Here is a 21,300-nt window from a genome sequence, read left to right on the forward strand (position 1 = left end):
TGGTCAAGTGCCTTGTATTCCACAAACAGCCCGCATCCAGTTACACTTTACCTGAGACACAGAGCCCGAGGAGAGGATTCAAAGAAAAGCATGTGGACCTCCCTCCCTTTGGTTTGCCTTCTTTGGCTAATGGAGATTTCACTCGTAGAAAATACATTCTGATTTCTTCTCTGAGCATGTATCCAGGGATTTAGTGAAAATCAAGACATGCTCTATTGTTACGAGTCAGTTTATGAATAATTGTGTTTTTTTTCAACCGCAGAAGTATTAAAAGCATTGCTTTGCCGTCGCAGAGGCACCTACGAGCAGGTTGATAATTGGTAAATGTGGCTCAGCTGTCTTTGCTGCCTCCACTGCTCACTACACTAATTAAAAGCAGCGAGATGGGAGAAAGGGAGAGAGTGTCATTAAGGACACGCTGGGAGACGTTCACCTGAGACGGCGCAGTCACTGATGCTCCGGGCACATCAGTATGACCTGAACGCCGCCGCTGTTTGAAGTTGTGACAGAGAGAAAGAAAGACAAAAATGTCTGGATCCGAAACTACTGCCCCTTGGGGGAATAAAGAGATAGGAAGAAATAGAGAGGAGAGAGCACATTAAAAAAAGAGCAAGGAGATGGAGATATGTAGAGAGACAGGGTAAAGAAAAATTCAGCAGATTCAGAGAAAAAGGAAAGAGGACATAGAGAAAGAGCGAAGGGGAGAGTCTCTTCTGCCTCATCTGTGTGAAAGTTGAGGCCTCCTCTTAAGGATACTTGTTATTTAGTCTCACTTTCCATTTCTCAGCCCTCATTCATTTCTACCTCTTTACCTCTCTCAAGTCATCATGTTTACACAAGCTGTTACTGCCATTTCCCTGTTGTCTAACCCACTGCTGTTTTTCCTCCTTCCCCTCTTTCTTTGTCTTTTTCCTGCTAGTTGGAAATCTGCAAGGCTTGCTCATCGGCGCCAGCCTCTGTTAATCCCCTCCCAAAGCACCTTAGCAACGCTAGGAATTTAGAGATGCTAAAAAAAAACCACACGACGACAACGACAACAACAACTGTTCTTAACACTGGGCTCATATTGGCAAGAGTGGCCACATCTTGAGATGTGTGTGTGTGTGTGTGTGTTTTCCATAAGTAGTTCAGAACAATCTGGAAGGGTGTGATAACCAAGGATCTCTCAAGAGTGTGTGTGTGTGTGTGTGTGTGTGTGTGTGTGTGTGTGTGTGTGTGTGTGTGTGTCTGAATGTGTGTGTTTGTGTGTGCACAGAGTGGGGGTGTATGTTTATGTGATATAGTTCCTATAACACCAGCAACCTGGTAATCACTGCATGTAGTCACCTGAGATACTCATTATCTAGTCCCCGTACATGTTCTGTCTGTGTCTGTTCACTGAGTCTTTACCTCAGCAAACACAACACACTGCTGGACTCAAGTCTCACAAGTGTTTGCCTTTGTGCGCCTGCTGCACATACCTGAACGAGTCAACGACAGACCAAGAGGCTGAGCAAGTGGACAAAATATAAATGATCACAGCCAGCGGTGAAACAACTAGTGTTATTATGGGCCTAACTTTGAGGTTAGCAAAATGCCTTGCTGAAAAAAGAGTGAGGTCACCATAGCAATTATGCTGTTAGTTATTTTTCATTTGTTGGCTTTTGTGGTTTTCGCACATCAACACAGATCACCCCCCACCTCTCTCTTTCTCTCTACTTAAAATCAATTACTTAGGGGCAATGGTAAAATAATTGAGGGCACATTTAGGCCTTGAAATTAATACATAGTTTAAACATTAAAACTTTCCAATAACTTCTCACTTTGAAGTGTTAATTTACTTCCCAAATTGGATGTGAAAAAAGGACAGGAAGCACAATATTTTTTGTCTTAGGCAGCAATAAGATGCAATATTTTATTTAATATGTTTTCTCTTTTTTTCAGCAAAAGCTAAGACAACAGTAAACCACACCGTACATTGTAAGCATATAACAAAGACCTGGCTCACAAGATGACGTTAATCCATGAAGAAAGAATTACTAATAGTAGTTTCTTTTTTGAAAATTTAAAATAGAAATATACATGACATGTAGCTTCATGCACTAGAAAGATGTTAATTGACACCTAAGATGATATGTGAATAATAAATGTTTTCCTTTCAGCTTCTCTTGATAAAAGAGGTTTGTGTTTGAATGAAAATTATCTGTTTTATACTGTTTTCTACACTGACTGAGGCTTCTGTCTACTGACACTCTGGTTCCTAGTGCCAGATCAGTACAGGTTTCTTATTGGGCTGGTCACACAGCACATTAAATACACTCACTGCTGTAGAAATATTCATTACAGGCATTTTGACGGATTTTACAAATCTGAAAATGCAGCGGGTTCTTGGAAAACATGCCAACTGAGGGACTAAGAGTATTAAGACAGAGAAGCTGGCTCCAGTGAAAGGGAATGGGAAAGGGGAGCTGGGTGTTTTTTTGTTCTTTGCTGAAATGGGTGAAATATACGGCTGTGGTTGTTTATTTTTTTATTTTTTTTATTTAACAGCCACATAAGATAAAATAAAATCTCCACATGCTCTGAAATCAGACACTGTATTTAGATACATTAGGCAATAGGAGAAATGGGTTGTGTAATTAAGGGGTTTAGCACCACATGGGAAAGAGTGAATAGAGGAAATTTGGGGCTCTGACTGTCGCTGACATTTTCCTAAAGGTCTCTTCGCCCACAGCACCTATCTTCTAGTGCTTTCCGTAATGATGGCCTGCCAGCAGAGGAGACGAGGTGCTATCTGTTAATCACAGGCCCCACAGTGATCCATGTCCACTGGTGATAGCCATGATGGACAGTTTGCTGGAAGAAAGAGACAGACAGAGAAAGAGGGAGATGGACAAAGAGAGGATATTGATTCGTAGGGATATCAAATGTCAAAAGTCAATAAATAAAGACACAGCAGAACAGAGCAAACAGAACACTATAGTTTCATATATAGTTTTATAATATAACAAATGCACAATATGTACATGTACTGTATATATTCACAGATAGAAAGAGACACATAAGAACATTGTTCAATTAGCTGAAAACATAATAGCCAGCAGGTTATCAATTCAATTACAAATTATTCAAATTTATCCCACACTTTGAACAGCCTGATAGCTGACAACAATCTAATGGCTCTGGAAACAAATTGAGTAGGTTTATAATCATTAAGAACAATTTATCTGTACCTCTTGGACATATTGCTGTGACATACACATCTTTCACTTGTTCCAATCTGACCTATCTAAACGACCCAGTTTGTTGATCACTTGACCCTGCAGAGTTTAAAGGTCAGCTGGTTCTAATAGCTATCAGCATGCAGCAGGCACTATAAAACTGCTGTTTCTTATTTGAACTCTTTGACCCCACATTAACCTCATTCTCTACTGCACCGAGAATGATCACCTGCCACAGAGGAGAAGAAATCCTTTACAGCATCTGGTGGGAACGCATGTGTGCGAGCCAGTGATAGAGAAACACTGCAGGTGTGTTGAACACCACACTCTATTGAGTGAATTGTCGAGTTAGTGAGAGTCAGCGAGAGTATAAGACTGTCGGTGAGCCGGTTGCAATGTGTATAAGAACAAGAAAGCTCTACTTTGGTACAGGGATGCTTTGAGCAAAACGCTAACCTCAGCAAGCTAACACTCTCACAATGAAAATACTAACACGCTAAACATGCGTACGCATTATATGGGATGGATCGTAGAGATAGGACAGATTCACCTGTTAACAGGCAATTTTTAAGTGGCAATTGTGTAACAATTTTTGTAGCTATCCATCCAATCGTTTTTTTATTAATTTTCATTGCAAATACAATTTTTAACCAAATGAGAGCTATAGTCCTTTCTGCCTGTAGTATAGCAAAATCAATAAATTTATATTCTTGGAGTTTCAGATTCAGATTTGTTGGATACAGGTGCAGCAAAATCACCTTAGAAGTCAAGTAGAATGTGGATGTCCACCAAACGCGTTCAAAGTAACTCTGGAGTGATTGGTTTGTGGTGAAAAGGTGATCCCACCTAGATGCCCCAAATATGTGTATTCCACAAGTCTAAACTAAATGGCTCCTGTAGTCAGGTGTGAAATAGACTGCGGTCCAGCTCGCCTTCAGTCGCATTTCTGTGGTCAAACCAGCTGTCGGTTGGACACAGATGCCGACAGAGCGAAGTCTGGTTGAGCAGAGCAGATGTAGTAACGTTGCTCGCCAAACAATGACAGGGAAATTATTTAAATGAAATGAGCTGGTTTGACCATGGAGATACAAAATATGCACACAGGACCTTCTTTCTGTATTTACTTTATGCTCCCGCCATGAGCCATGAACCATGAACACAAAATGTTGTGTAAATCTATCTTGTAGATGTTGAGATATTTCACTGGATCAGTGGAAACCTTGACCTGTTGGTGGCGCCAGAGTAAAAGTCGGGATTTGCAAAATCATTAGGATTCATCCTCTGGGGACCAGGAATGTCTGAACAAAATTTCATGACAAGATTTAATAGTTTTTGAGATACTTCAGTCTGGACCAAAGTGGTGGACCAACCAACAAACATTGCCATCCATACTAGCACGGCAAAAAACAGACATCTACTCACAGAGAAACTGAATTAAAGCATTTCACCTGCTGAAATTATACATGTTCAAATGGGAGATATGGAAAAACAAAGCAGTAAGAAAGAAAGTAATAGTAGTCTGCAGGAGGCGCCGTTTAATATGCGGATTATACATTTAGGTCAGTCTGAAAAAAGAATTACTCTTGCAAGCGATAATAAAAAATTCTGGTTATGCAATTCCGACTCAGGGTCTATTGTGTATGTTAAGTGAGGAAGGAAGCCACAGGAAGCCACTTCACGTAATTGACATTTTATTCTTGATGTCTACTTTTGCTCATGGGCACCTGTAGTAGTCCGACCAGCGTTGTCAAACAACCCTTAAGTTTGTTTGTCTACATGAAAGAAACTCTTTGTGTAGCCACTCATGTTGAAAGAGAAAAAAAAACAGTGAATACTGGGCCAAAGATCCTTCCTTCAAGCATACAAATTAGGAGGATTGCAGAGGATACTTAAAACTTATGGTGTGACCCCTCCTTGTTGTTCGCTTGCCTCGGATGACTGGTATCAAAGTGTTTGACTGAACTGAAAAAGGCACATGGAGACCCACGCTCCTGTGATAATTCTTCTGATTCACAGCATACGTTTTTAAATGGCAAATGACTGATTTTGTCTTCATAGGAGATACTTCATTGTTCATGTGCCTTTTCATGTCACATATTATAGATTTATGTGAGTCCAACAAGGTAGTCCAGTGCGGGTCATTCTCATGCGATCCATGCCACTTCATTATGATACTCTGGTGGGGGACAAGAGGTACCCTTGCTCTAGTTATACTGATTACTCGTCCTTGGGGTCTTGTCTGATTGTCTGACTGCTTGTGTTTCTTGCCTTGTTGGACTTATTTTTTTGCAACTTACCTGCATTCGGAGATCTCATCAATTACTTTGGTGAGTTCAATGTTAATAGAACTGACGACCAGAGCTACAAAAGTAAAAATCCAAGTTGTAATAAACTCCAGTTTTCCAAGACACATGCTAAGAGCTGCAGCGCTGTATACAAAATATATGGGTAAAGTACAATTTAAATTGAAGGATATGGTAAATAATCACTAACCTCTCAGCCAGTCACGTTACTGGTTTCATACCACTAATAAAGTTGTGTTAATCACGAGGGGATATGGCAAAAATGGCACACCCAATGAAGAGACATTTGGTTTCGAGAGAGTACCATTGTTGTGACGGTGCAGAGCAGCAAGACCTGAAAACATCTGCCGCCAAGGGCAGATGGTGGCTTCTGCAACTGAGTTTGTTTGCGGAGAGCATGTCATTCTGTTTTCGTTGCCAGTTTTATTTTGCAACACATAGCGATCTAAAATTGTATAAACGGAATTTTTGTTATATGCAGTTGCTGACTCTCTTCTAGGCTTCAATAAAATATAAATTATATAATATTTATCTATTATATATATAGATAAATAATAGCAACAATATGTTTAAGCTTTTTACATCAATAATGGTGAAAAGAATGTTCAGTTAATTCAAATAATTCAAATAATTCACTTCATATAACTACTATATAAAATTGCATTTTGAGAATAAAACACAAAATGCTATTTTTCCAGGGAGGTTGGAAAGGAGGCCATGGCGCACATGATTAATGAGTCCGGCATCTCCTGCATGAACTAAGAGAATACTGAGCTGTTAGCCACCAGGTTGATATGTGTGGAGGTGAGTGGGGTTATTTGGTAGCACCCACATGATTTGAACACACTGGATCATTGTGCATGATGATGGCACTTCTTAAACTGGAGGTTTATCATATACTGTATGTCGTCCTGCTAGCCTAGTGACTGAAAGAGGTTTTCACAGATCAATACAGACTGCTTTACTGACATTCCTGCTAATACCACATGTACATGTAATGCTACCTAAAAACAAAATTGTTTATATTTTTCTGTTTGTGTGGCAAATTTCCTTTTAGTATTTAGTTTGACATTTTTGACGGAAGAATCACTTCATATTCAGCTGAGAGACATCTGTTGTCAGTGCAATGTCAAAGACTCAATTACCACCTAGTCTGACTCACTGACCGTAGGGATAAAGTCTGCCATTGGCCACCTATTTCAGCTGGCATTCTCCTTAACCTTCCACTATCTCCGATATCTATTTTGCAAGGGCACTGCTGCTGCATCCGGGGCATTGCGCTGCCCAAGACAATTGTGATTGGTATAAAGAAATAAAAACAAGCCAGAATGTTTTTCCCCCTAGCCCAGAATGTTAACCGGTGCAGCCAGACTTTTCTCCAGCGCTGACACAGCGCTGTTAAGATAGGTCTGGCAGTGCGAGACTAATCACCACAAAAAACACAAAGAATTTAATGAAATGCCCACTTCTTTGCACCTTTCTTCTCGCCTGTGTGCCATCTCTGCACCAAACACAAAAATACCAAACAGCATTTTAAGGGCAGCAAAAATCAACTTGTCGTTGTGCTGCTTGCACTAGTTGTAGTGCTGCTATTAAAATAAATCCCACTCTTACCAGTAGCTCATAGTTGTGTGCAATAAAACCATCTGTATCTTTGGTTATAAACCTGTGTGTATACTACTGATTTTATTTGCTTAATATTTGAAGAAGTCATAGAAGCTTGGGGTGGATGGTTTGGCATATAAAACACACAACTCGGACACTGAAAGCCATACAAAGTGTTTGACTCTGACATTGGAGACTGCTGTTCCTCCTACGAACTGCCAACATTGGTTTCTTTTACACATGATCTTTACCTAATCTTAACCAAGATGTTTATAGCTGCCTACACTTAAACAATAGTATGTTCCTGCAGTACCGGAGGCTGCATGTTCAGGACCACATTTATATGACCGCATTTTCAGGACCTTAGTTTTTTCGGTTACACTTTACTTGAAGGTATCTACATAAGAGTGATATGACACTGTCATGATGAACGTGTCATAAACATTATAAACAACTCATAAACGTTTATGACATAATGCTTTTTTTAGTAAGTGTCATTTGGTTTTTGTCATAACAAGTTATAGTTAGGGTTAGGGTTCATGTGTCATCATGACCATAGACTGTCAATATTAATGGACAACGCATCCGGGTTTGGCAAAGTGCTGCAAATGCGGAAGTGCCTTAAACCTGCATTCTATCTGAATTCCAGCAGGGGGCGACACGTGCGGTTGCAAAAGGAGTTTGGTTTCTGTAGAAGTCTATGAGAAAGTGATCCACTTCTCACTTGATTTATTACCTTAGTAAACATTTTCATAATGAGTTTATGGTCTCAATCGCTAGTTTTAAGTCTTCTGCAACACAGAATGATGTTCATTTTTTGAATTATGGTCTTGTTGATTTTAAAACTGCCGATAAAGCAGGGGGTGTTTTAGGGCGTGGCTATGATGTGATTGCCAGTGAAAGTGTGTAACGCAACGTGGCTTCTCCCTCACTCCCTCTCGTCTAAAATCATCACATCCGCAACCAGGATGGCTGTGCCCGTAACGGGAAACTTAACGACGGATAGCAGATCTCCACAAACCAATGGGTGACGCCACACATGCGCTGTCCATTAATATACAGTCTATGGTCATGACTGTGTCATGACAGTGGCATGTGTTCATGACAGTGTCATGTCACTGTTATGTAGATACCTTCAAGTAAAGTGTTACCGTTTTTTCTTTACTCCAGCGCCGTACCAGAGGCTGCGTTTTCAGGACTGCATTTCTAGGACCCTAGTTTCTCAAGGGTTAAAAGGTTAATTCCATCAAAAAGCTACTTTCTGTCCAAATATTAAGTTTAAAAAGGTTTTTCCACCCAGATACCACTTTCTGTCTTGCAATTCAACTTTGTTGCTTAGAGTTGCATGTTGGGCAAAATGTATTTAAATTGAGAACAATATATTAAACACATTGCACAACCCACCCCCCAACAAAGAAAAAAAGCAAGCAAATAAGTCAAAAAGTTTTTAATTTTGGCAATTTCCAAATGAAATACAGACAAACAGGAGAATGACCGTTTTAATTATTTCTTGTCTGCCGTTTCTGAGAGAGAGAGAGAGAGACAGAGAGACAGAGAGATGCAAGAAAACAATATAAATTACATTTTATTAACATTTGACTTTTCCTGACCCTTCAATATTGAAATCCACATTATGAAGAAGTTAAGAGCACTACCTTTTAATTGAGTGGTCTTCTTTTCTCATTTGTTTTTCGATCGTCTGCAGAATTCCTCCACTTCACTGAAATAGTAAGTGGACAACATAATCAGTGATGGGTTATAAACATATTGGTAACACTTAAAAAAGATGCATTCATTACTACTTCTTAATTAAGGTCTTAACTTATATTAGTGAATAGTTGATAAAGATTGCATGACATTGTGTGAAAAAAAACTGAAAAGTCCCAGGTATAACAATGAACATTAAACAAGTCACGTACACTGAAGACAGTGAAGACCAATCCTAACGACAGGCATTTATATCTTTTGAAGTAAGGTGCCGGCTATAATTAATTATTATAGTCATAAAGTTAACAAGTAATATAATACACCTAGTTGGGCTCACCAAAGATAGCTAAAGTGTTACGTTTCATTAAACAAATACTTTAGGCTAACAGTTAGCAAGCAAGCTAACGATGATTGTAACGTTAGGAACTTTAAGACGTTTAATAGAATGTTTATGTTAGTTAACTCACTCACACTTCGGCTACACAGCTACCGTTACTTTACTGTCCAATTCAAGACACCAACGGTTTTCACAGTAACGTTAAACAAATAAAAATAACGTTATTCACAATCAGTAGCTAATGTTACTCACACTTGGCTTGACGTGCTCTTCTTCCATTTTTGGTGGAAATGCGGTCCTGTTGCGTCATTATGAATCCCACTCGCTTTCTTTGCAAGACCCGCCCTCTAGATAGGGTCCTAGAATTGTGATCCTGAAAATGTGTGAAAGTGCAGCCTCCGGTGCTGCAGCTATTTGCTACTCCACTTAAAGCTGCATGAATACGTTTTTGGCCACTTGGGGGCAGTGGAACAAGCTGCAAAACACAACACGTTATCAACTTATAAAATTGGCAAACAGTTTAGCAAACTTTTGCCTGTTGCCGGAGGGGAAACATTTGTCTCTTTAGCTGCTAAATACTCCCCTGTGTTCACCAGCTATGGTCGCTAAATTTGTCCGTCTGCTGTCAGGTGCTGGACAGGTAGAGTACGGGTAGTGGGTTTATCAGAACTGGTTTGACGAAAAAAACTCCCTGCTGGGGCTAGCAATAAAGTTGGTGAGAGTTAGTGGGCACGACAACCAAAATAGTTAATTTAAACAGGCAAATTGGCGGATAGAGATGAGAGGAACTGCATAGTTCGGTGATAAGTTCCGGTGGATTTGTCACCATGAGTGACCTCAATGATTAACACAGCCATTTGATCAACTTCTTCCTATAAATATGTTGATTAGTGCAGCTTTAACCATTCTTAAGCACAGAGGTGGCAAATCAAAACTATGAATAATATACATAAGCATTGTTTTGGAAGGCGATGTAGATCTGTTATGTTGTTCAGACTTGTTGAACACATACAAATCTTGACCTTCTTTAAATATTCTTCAAATATTATAGGGAAAACAAAATAAATTAAGTGAAAGTTATAATTATATCCAGTATGGACACTCTGAATAGTTTGCAGATTGAATATAAAAGCTGTTAATTTTCAGCAGATTTTTCAGAGCACTTGTTTGTTTCATAGAAGCGACCGGGCTGAAGCTATACCACTGAGTACAACCCCTAAATTTCTCCAACATTTTTGGGAATTTGGAGGGTTTATTGACAGCAGGAGTTTACACTCTGTTTCAACACATGTTGGGTTTTTGAGATTCTAATACTTTCAGACTAAGTTTCTTAAAATCAAAACGTATTAAAAGTATTTTTCACCAGAATAACATTCGTAGAAAAAGCTTTGAAATATTTAGACCATAATAACGTTTAATGGGAATATAACTGAACACGTAATACATAAATAAATAAAATGGTGTGTTTGTTTTTTTTAAAATAGAGATATTTAATCGCTAGTTAAACTTTCATAAGTGGGTGGGTTTGTGCTGGGGGACTTTGGACTCATGACCTCAGTAAAATCCTTGCTGATTGAGAGTCTCCTCTCTTTTCATTCAGTGATGGACAGTGAGCCCACTCAGTATGCTGCACCCCAACCCCCTAAACTTCCATCTTCTTCAAACTTATTCTTTCCTTTCTCCTCCTTCCTCAAAAATCTCACCGGTTCCTGTGGAGTGGCTGGTTTTGTGTGGCCCCAGCACTGTCCCGTTTTTATCACTTCTCTGACGAGTTACCCGGTCCCCCTCGCACCTGCGCTGCTCCCAGGTCCCTACAGGAATGCGCTGGGGCTTGTAATCGCCATTGTGGGGGCCATTGAGTTGTACGGCTGACTAAAACTTCCCAACCTCACAGCGCGCTGGCCGCTGAATGGGGCTCAGCGTGGGGCGGCTCTCCAAACCACGGCCGCTGCCAAATTCCTACAGTGGCGTTCCACAATCACTCCCACACAGGCCCCGATATACCGCCAGACATGAGGGACGGGGAGGGGGGCGGTGAGACGGGATGGGGTGGTGGTGAGTGTGTGTTGGGCATTGAGATGGAAAAGTCTACATTTAACTCCGAACAAAACGGCCACTTTTTGCGGTATCGCCACTCTGGCTGGACCTTGAACAAACATCTCTTGACTTTTTGTCACTTTTCCATTAGTTGTTTAAGTGATTTATGGTCAACAATAAACCAAACATATATCTTTTTCATTTTAATACATCACCTTTTGTCAAAAAGTTCCAGTGCAGATGCTATTCCAACAACGGAGAAATCTGAAAAATAAAAAATAGAAAATAAAAAAAGCGTTTGAATGCGTGCCAAAGTTTGAAAATAAAGCAATTTCTCATAACTTTCAGGACATTTGTGCTGCGTTTCGGTGCATTAAGTCTGTGTGCCGGCATATAGCGTGGTAGCTGTGGGTAGATAGTCAGCACTGCAGGATTAAGAGGCAGCAAGATTGTTAAACATGTCAACGTGTAATTGCACGATAAGGCCCTTCCGAGGAATTCATTGGCCCAGTTGCTTTCTCTATTCCGCGCTAATCTCGCCCGGCACATTTGCTCTGTGCAATCTGTCTCCATAATCTTCTGTGACAGAGCGGGCGACGAGAGCAGCCTGCTTGGTAATTTTTTTAGGAAAGGGGGGTAGACGTGGAGAAAATATGCAGAGGCGTGATAAAGTGACGCTAATTATCCCCATTTAGGACAGGGAGTGCAAGGGATCGGGGCTTTACGAGCAACCGAGTGTGCGCTGGAGCTGATGGCCTCCTAGCACGGAATATATCGGTGGCTACAAGATAAGAGTATCGCACGGTGGAGAGATTTATTGGCCGGTCAGCTAAACACATGAACACGCGCACACACGCACACACACTCACGCACACACACACACACACACACACACACACACACACACACACACACACACACACACACACACACACACACACACACCACTGCGACATCTGCCTTTTACGTTGCACCCTACACTTACCCCTCTTCCACCTCAAGGTGTAATTTATTCGGGTTAAATTTGCCAGAACGCTCCTCTTTTAGCCTGGCGATGCGCCGTGACGCGCTCCGCCTCTCCGGGCTTTCAGTGTTAATCCGCATCTCTTCACATCAACAGATAAGATAGAAACAGATGCAAAACACACGAGGAGGCCATCCCATTCCATACTACGCTACGCGCCGTTGTGCAGAGAGATGTCTCCATGCGGATGTTTTGGGTTTTGGAATTTAAACTAATTTCCAGACATTGTTCCTCTGATTTTTATTCAACAGATTAATGCGCAGCCAGACGTTACACGCTTTACTGTGAGGCCTAACAGGTTTAATTGACATACCATGCAAGTCTTCATCAGTGTGAAATAGACCCTTTAACTATGTATTTGAGATTAATTGATTTTTCAAAATGCCTAAGTAGGCATACATTTCCCTCATTTGCATGTGTATGGCTATTAGCCTGTATCTATGAGGCCTACAGGCAATCAACATGTACATGTCAAAACCAGCTACAGTCAGAACAATTTTTCATTATTTTGAAAGGATTTATAATCTGAACGACATGGGGATCTTTTTTTCTTAAACACGTCTGATCCGCAATGAAGGTGGTTTTTAACAAAGGTACCAAAATCAAACAAAATCTACAGCTTTGAAATTCTGATGAGTCATCAGTAACCCATAAACTACTTGTCACGAGCGTGCTTGACCAATGAGAAGTTTTAGTCCAGTCTGTGCAACAGTTAGCATGTATGGTTTTGGTTGTGCGTGTTGAGGATGTAGCCTACTGTATGCAATACATCTGGAATGATTCCATGCTCTGCTTTGTGCAGAGTGAAACTGAGTTTTATATTTGGAAGATGTGGCACTAAGATTTGTTTTCTTCCTTTACAATGACAGACGGTATATTCCCCCCCTCCCAGTCTCTTTTAGTGGTGCATTTATTATATATAAACATGCATTTATTGTTCAAATCCCCATTTGTGCCTCATGTATTTGTCTCGGTTCCCTTAAACTTCCCTGACTCTGTTAAGTATTACTCCGACCGCCTCACAGCTAAACTAAAATATGACGCAATAGAGATAAACACCCGGGTAAATAACAGTTATTAAAAATATTTTTAGATCGTGATTTATTATCCTTGAACTCTGTTCATTTGATTTGCATGATAACCAAACTACAGCAGAAGAAATTATGATTTTTAGGACAACGTAGGTTATTGTTGGTCATCACGTAGCTATCAATATATTAATTAAGATATCATATGTCAGTTTTTTCCTCTCAAGTATAAACATTTTAAAGGCCAAAAGGAAGATATGGTGGGCGATTAAAAATCTCCCGAGGGCAGTGGATATAAAATAAACTAAATCAAGTGAAAGATCACAAAAAAACGAATCTTATTTTTTTTTAAATCAATCCTTTTATCGCTAAAGTGTCCATTAGCTTTTATATTGTTCTTCTTTACTTTTCCCGTCTAAGTCTCACGTTTTACGCCAAGTGTTCAGAACAGAAGCAGTGAAATTACATCAAACTCAATTTCTCTCAGTGCAACAAAAAGACATTAATCTATATAATTATTTACAAGTTTTTTAAAAGGTCTAACATGAACCCATATTTAAAAAAATCAATATAGCAAATACATTCTATGGCCTTTTGATAGGCGGTTTAATTTTTGTTGAAGAACAAATCTTAAAATCTAATGTAATCTTATCAAGAAATGGAAGCCTGTAAAAACTTTGATATTCGTTTTAAAAAAATAGAAATATACTTACTGATTAATAGAATAAGTATAAATTGGTTCAATGAAAATGTGATTAAAATGCTATAAAATGTAGTCACATCTAATAAGCAATTACAAGGGGAAATTAGATTTGTTAATAGTATAATTAAGTAAAACCTCTTCTTCCCGTTAATAAATGAGGTTTTGTTAATAAAACTAACAGGTGGTTTATCATATAAGGCATTCACGTACTCTATATATTCAGATTTGTTTAGAAAATGTAATGTAATGTGTAAGAAATCATTTTTATATGAAAGGATAATGTGGGCCACCAACTTGGCATTCTTAAAATAATCATAACTTGAATATTGTTTGGCCTACACGCCACTGAAATAGAAAAAAGGGTTTTTATAATTTATAAATACAATTATTTTTACCCACATTTAAGTCTTGCCCATGAAACAACATCATCTTATCAAAATGGTTTCCTCGGAGGCCTACAGACTGGATCTTTTACGCACAATTACGCACAGACAATTAGGCTATAAGCTCGTGGGATCTGTGGTGTCAAAATTTAAACAGGTGGCTATTTTTCTCGAGAGGACGCTTGATGATATTCTTGTGTCCTAAAACGTGAAAACACTCCTGTAAAAACATTGTGAAAATAATCAATCTAAGACCGTTGTCTTAAGAATCAAAGCAACATCTGGTGAAATTTATTCAATTCTTCTTCATTGCAATATCAGGGCTTTTCACTTGCAGAAAAGCACTTAAATTACAACAGCAGTTGCCCGTCATCCTTTGAAATATTAAAATTATTCACAATTTACAATAATTAGAGTGTTACAATAAAAAGAGATGATTTCCAAGAATTAAGACACAGGCTTCTACAAATGAACACAATGTTTAAAGAATGTGATTTTCCCATATCTTTTAAAGCACTTTCTTAAAATTATGACACGTTATCTCATTTTCAATAACTTACAAGAACCCCCAAAATTATGAGACAATTAAACCAAATACCCCCATGTGAAACTGGCGTAACCCTCAACTAAGACTGTGAAGTAAAGGAGAAAAAAGATGATAGCACAATAACCAATATCTCAGCATCATATTTGTTAGGCTATATAACTTCACTGGTGGCTATTAAAAAAAAAAAGCCGAGATGAATTTGCTATTTACCCTTCATTTACAATATCATAAACATTCTGTACAAAATGCAGGTAGTTCTCGGGACCGGGGTTATTTAGAAAAGAGGTAAATATTTGGTTATGTGTTCGTTTGCAGTTTTCAATTATTCTGTGAGTTCTAAATGTGTGTTAGAGGGACCGTCCCGTTCACTCCAGCCGTGGCGCTCTGGTAATGCTGCGGCAAGGCATGGAGTCTACTTTGCATTGACGGGTCCCCCGGCTCTCCGGTCGGTAAATACATGCTTATCATCTCTCTCAAGTCTCCGGGGCAAGGACCCCGTGAGTGTGTGCTGCTGACGGGAGGGCTTACACTCGGCTCCGACTTCACGAGCGACCCTAACGTCCCCATGGCAGCTGAGGAGGAGACGCCGGAGCCCTGGTGCTGTGTGTAGGTGATCCCACCGTAGCCGGATGGAGAAGTGTTCATGTAGCCCTGAGAGTTCGAGATGGGGCTGTACTGCAGGGCTGTCATGTCGTAGCGGTGCATGGGCTGGGGGTTGTGTGAGTGATGGTGGTGTGAGTGGTGGTGGTGGTGCGCTCCGCTCCCCGGGTGCTGGCTGTAGGCTAGCTGAGCCTCCTGCATCATCGCTGCCGCCGCCGCGGCTGCAGCCACCTGCCCCGAGTACGCACCGTTCGCCCAGCCGTTCATGTGCGCATAGCCGGAGCTGGCGGAGCCTACGTGACCCACGGGGCTCTCTAACCTCTGCCCGACCCCGGATGAACTCATTCCGACCCCTAAACCAACTCCACCGCCCCCACTGGGCCCAGAAAGCAGTCCACCGGCAAGGGAATATTTGTCCTTTTTCAGCAGCGTCTTGGTCTTCCGTCTTGGCCGGTACTTGTAATCCGGATGCTCCTTCATGTGCATAGCTCGCAACCGTTTCGCCTCGTCGATGAAAGGGCGCTTCTCAGCCTCGGACATCACCTTCCACTCGGCGCCAAGCCGTTTGCTGATCTCTGAGTTGTGCATTTTGGGGTTCTCCTGTGCCATCTTTCTCCGCTGCCCACGGGACCACACCATGAACGCGTTCATCGGTCTCTTCACCCGTTCCTGATTCGCTTTGGACCCGCTGTTCGGCCCCGTTTGCCCCGTGGTAGTGTTCGTTTGGGGGCCAGGGGAATGGAGGTCAGTTTCCATCATCATGCTATACATTCACCTGATTTTAAACTTCGCCACCAACAGAGAAAAAGTCTATTTCAAGATAGGCGCGCACAAGATTGGGTGCGCACAGGATGACTTGGTTGCAAAATTAAATATTCTAACCCCAAATGATTCAAATACGAGATAAAAAATAATCCGAAAAAGGATATAAAATGTTCCTCAAACAGTATTTCACCCTGTCTTCGCCTGGGTTGGTTCACATCCACTGTGATAGAATGCGCATTGAGCTACTTTCCCTGTCGGAGTTGAGAAGTTGGTTAAAGCGGCGGCCATATGATGCGCACTGACAGCGGTTAAATGAGCCACAAGCGGCCAATGAGGCTCTAGCAGCAGAGTGATTTGCATGGCGTTTGGTCAGGTGACTAGAGGACCATAGAGGAAGAACACACCGGAGGAGGAGGAGAAGGAGGAGGCAGAAAGGAGGGTCAATCCCACAAATAGCAAGACATTTGAAATTTCCAAACACGCTCTCAGAGACTTAAAGCTAAACAAAAATAACTAAGATTTGTTAGCAGTGATTCAGCGGGGTGCAGATGGTTGCCGTATTTTGAAAATCACTTTAAAATTCTTTCATATCAAGCAGCTTTTACATTCACAGGCTTCAATGAAAGTCTGGGTAACATTATTGTTAGTCTCCACTTTCTCTTTATATTTGTGCTTGGAACTCAGAACATTTCATCCCATCTTTAACGGGTTATTCTCAAATATACTGTATTACTATATTACTGTATACTATACTGCCTGGGCTCAACTGTATTTGTATGCACTAGAATTACACTACAGTCTGCCGAAATCAATTTAATATCAGGCGACTTGATGCTCAACCAGCGCCTCAAAATCCTTTTTTCAGACCACCATTCTCTCTCTCCCTCCCAGGTATGTAATTAAGGTTTGTAGTAATGGTAGGCGAGAGAGAGAGAGAGAGAGAGAGAGAGAGAGAGAGAGAGAGAGAGAGAGAGAGAGAGAGAGAGAGAGAGAGAGAAATTACACACATTCATTGCAGAAGATGATGTGAAATAGATTTATTAAAGAAAAACTTGGGTTAAGAGGAGAAGCCCCTGAGGATGGATTGCCAAATAATGACATGGAATTGCCGGGGCAAAGCACCGTTATCGCCGTCTGCTGGCGATGGTGAATGAGTCTTGGCCATGTCTGTGTGTGCAGCTAAAGATTAAAAGAAAGGACATGTAAATTGCTCTGCTGATGTCATTTTAGTGTAGGACTTTTTTTTCTTTTACGTGGCTGATACATTTTAGGTCCCTTATTTAACATCAAGTTCCCATTTCGTAAACCGTGAGAGGGAACCGGTCTATAGATGTGTTTTCGAGTTGGGGCATATAATCCAGATTTCACAGCTGACCTCCCCTGAAAAGCCCAATCAACCCCTAATAGAACGGAAAACCACTTCCCGCGGCGAGACTAACGATTTAATCATTCTATCATTCTTTGCTGTTTTTATTTTTAATTGGAGCTGAGCTTGATATAGCTCTCTGTTTAGGGCCTGAGGGAGTGGGATCACTCGGACAGATCCGTGCGTCTTTGGTAATAGGGTTAACGGGATATCACAATGGTCAATAAACGTTTCCAGTAGTCCAGGCCATATGGCTTAAGGCCCGAGGAAGATGATAATGTAATGATGACACCCTTACAGGACGGTGAGTGCCAGTGACGCAATCGGATCAAAAAACAAATAAACAATCAAAAAGAAAAGAAAAACAATACAGTACTGACGGTACACTGGCTTCTTATAATAAATACAGGTAAATAACACTGATAGCCTAAACTGCCTCAATATTAATACTAATACTAAACATGTTTTCTATATTTTAAAATTTGAAAGTAAGGATTCATATTGTATTGAACAAACCAGATAGGCAAATATACCTACAGTAATACAAGCGAATATATACATTATATTCTTGGCAACAAAATATATGTTCTACTTTTTTTAAGTATTGACCCCCTTATCTTAGGTCTAAATTAATTCAAGCAAACGTCACAGACAATGCATCCTATCGTTAAAATCCAACAATCTGATGAAGTAGATTGATAAAAAAAACTGTTGTCACAGTGTAGATTTAAAGATCGATCGACAAAATTAATATAATAATAATAATAATTATTATTATCAGGCTATTATTTGTTACTCTCATTGTGGAGTGGATTTAGGATTGTAGAGGATTAGCCTTTACAGGGACACCGGGACCCCGTTGGCCCCTGTTTACTCTCTCTGTCATCCCCCATCAGTCACTCCTCTTTTAACAAAACTCTTTTCAATCCTCCTCGCTCCTTTGTGCGCGGCCTCTGCAACAGGATGTGCGCACTGCGATGATGGTGCACAACTGGGGCCAAGGGTCAAATTAGTTATCCTGCCCCCCCCCACCCCCCCCCCCCCGACACACACACACATGAATAAATTAATAAATAAATAAGAGAAGGATCGTGAATAAATAAAACGTCTCACAAATTGTGCGCAGCGGCGAGCGAGTGCCATTGTGCCTTTAAATCTCTGCAAACTCCTAAATCTTTTGCATGTAAATTTAAGAAAAAGAGTTGTGATCACCTGCTGATGACCTGCACATAAAATAGGCTTTGCATTGGGAAAAGAATTGTTTAAGAGCTTCGGTCTACACACCCTAAAATCCAAAGTGTGGTGATCAGTCCCCACTATTCCACCCGCCTCCCCCCCCCGCCTCCTGAAAAGTTAAAAAAAAACACCCCGAGAGAATCATGTAACCACCGAGCCGTGTAAAACAATTCACAATTGAATAATAATAATAATAATAATAATAATACTAATAATAATAATAATAATAATAATAATAATAATAATAATAACAGCTCCATATTTTACAGCATGCAACAGATCAGTCTCGTTAATCCAGCCGGACAGATAATAATCACTCACTTCAGACCAGATCAGTCGCCGATAATGTCACCTCGGAAAACCAAACTGAGTCAGTTAGAGAGCAACTGGTAGCACATTGAATTACAGAACAGGGTGCTCTGTGCAGCCAAGCCCCGGTGCGCCTCACTTGCCAAAATAAAACGACAGCGAGCAGCGACACACACATTATCTGCATTGAATTGAACATAGCAGCGCACAGACGTTCCGAAATAAAGGTTGCCAATAAAGACACTTATTTCGGTATGAACAATCACTGATCAGAAAGCGTTCAAGTTTTCTTTACCAATTCTGTTTTTCAGGATTAATTCCACCACACGTTCAAACAAAAATAGATTTTACGCACAACAGATACGTTAACTAATAATGCATCTACATGTTAAATGCCTTTCTTGCGTACATAATAGTCATATGCAAACTTACGCATGTCCCCCTCGTTCCCTCTACTGCAGACCAAGTGGGCAGATTTCTCCCTCCATACTCCTAAAGCCGTCCTAAACCCTCCAAAGCCTCATGTAAGACCGCTACTCCCACTACAATCTGGCCGCTCGAGTGCCAAGGCCATCCATGCCCGGTGCCCAAACCCACCACTCAACACACACTGAGGGGCAGAGACAAGAAAAAAATGACATTTATTATACACTCTAAAAAGACAATTCCAAGTTATTGTTTCTCTCTGGAAAGGGGCTTGCTTTTAACATAATGAAGCGTCTTTTGTGTGGCACAGAACAATACAAAACAAGTATTCTAATAAATAGCCACATTTTTTTTTTGGCTCTCCAGGATGAATGGGCTGGAGCGGCAGGGTTTTGAAAGGCAGCTGTGCCGCATTCAGAGAGGAGGGGCAAGGACTTAGGGAGGAGCCCCGCACCCCCTCACCTCCTCCTGGATACTGACTCCCATTACTGATCCTGGAACAGAAAAGGATGTAAGAAGTATTGACTTTGAAGGCTGTTTTTACCGGGACATATACTGTGTCCAACAATGTGATCCTCGATTCCTAAAATATTGCTTCATACTGTGAAGTCTGCAGCATCCAATTACATTTAGTTTATATGAATGCACAGCTTGCAAGCATGTGGCGCTGACAGCTTCTAGGTGGGGAAACATACACTTGATACAACACACACACACACACACACACACACACACACACACACACACACACACACACACACACACACACACATACACATACACACACACACTATTGTATAAGACACAACTGAGCTCATTAAATGGTTTCTTATTTACACACAGGTTCACAGTTTTGAGAGGCAGCACTGTCAGAATCTGTTTCTAACACACACACACACACACACACACACACACACACACACACACACACACACACACACACACAGGTCTGTTCAATCTACTCCTCTCCATTGGTGATGATTACCTCACAGATTAATTTCTTCTCATCTAACCCTCACACGTCCCGTTTGTTTTGCAAACACAGGAGCAGAGCCTGGCTGAGCAGCTCCTTCACTGTTAATGAATCAGGCAAACTGCTGCTGCTGACTTCCTCTGTGCCTGCCTGTTGCAGCCTCCTGGTTTCAGGGCTGCCAGAGCTGCCAGACTCCCTGACTTGTAGCTGATGTAGCTGGCAGTTGTTGCTGCTTCACACACACACATCTGCTTATTGGTGGAGCCAAGGTGAATAAAATTGTGGGTCCTATAAGTAATTTACAGGCCTTCTTTTGTTCAGGTACAAGAGTTGACAACAATCCAGAGTCTTGGAGATGCTTTACTACAAAAGAGATTATTCATTGTTGTATAATGACTTGATGAGCTAAACTGGACAGACAGTGGGCAAGCATTTGGTTGTCCACTTTTTATATTCCCTTCAAAAATCTCTCATTTTAAAAGTGAGAATACATTTCATAACAAATAACAATTACTCCCTGGCCTAAATAGTCAGGATAACCCTTGTGGGACAGTATATCTTGACTTAGACGCAATAAGCCAATAGTGGTTAACCAACCTTTTCATATACTTTCTGCCCAGGAAAAAGATCCCCTCACTGCAGATTAAAACAATTTCTGTCCTTTTTGCCGATTCACCAGAGATTACTTTGTCACTTTGTGAGATGTACAGCATCAAATAAGTACTACACACAAACCACGCAAGCAGGAGAT

General features: G+C 40.8%; 1 protein-coding gene and 2 long non-coding RNA genes across 3 annotated transcripts; all 3 read right to left on the minus strand.

The window, feature by feature from the left end:
* Positions 1–2,122: 2,122 nt before the first annotated feature.
* LOC114564516 (uncharacterized) lies at positions 2,123–12,300 on the minus strand. Its single transcript, XR_003693762.1, has 3 exons — positions 12,175–12,300; positions 11,405–11,453; positions 2,123–2,835 (listed from the first exon to the last, which is right to left on the minus strand). It is a non-coding gene; the product is annotated as an uncharacterized LOC114564516 (long non-coding RNA).
* Positions 8,541–9,983, minus strand: LOC114564515 (uncharacterized). The gene is made up of 3 exons (XR_003693761.1): positions 9,405–9,983; positions 8,764–8,828; positions 8,541–8,631 (listed from the first exon to the last, which is right to left on the minus strand). It is a non-coding gene; the product is annotated as an uncharacterized LOC114564515 (long non-coding RNA).
* A 2,910-nt stretch (positions 12,301–15,210) lies between the features above and the next one.
* sox1a (SRY-box transcription factor 1a) lies at positions 15,211–16,245 on the minus strand. The gene has a single exon (XM_028591590.1). It carries the CDS (start codon positions 16,243–16,245, stop codon positions 15,211–15,213), a length of 1,035 nt encoding a protein of 344 aa, XP_028447391.1.
* Between the last annotated feature and the right edge of the window lie 5,055 nt (positions 16,246–21,300).

Source organism: Perca flavescens, chromosome 11 (genome assembly GCF_004354835.1).
Source record: "Perca flavescens isolate YP-PL-M2 chromosome 11, PFLA_1.0, whole genome shotgun sequence".
Classification (NCBI taxonomy): domain Eukaryota; kingdom Metazoa; phylum Chordata; class Actinopteri; order Perciformes; family Percidae; genus Perca; species Perca flavescens.

What these genes read in the sequence shown, in the direction of transcription:
- sox1a (XM_028591590.1), bottom strand. Translation starts at nt 16,245, where the DNA reads ATGTATAGCATGATGATGGAAACTGACCTCCATTCCCCTGGCCCCCAA.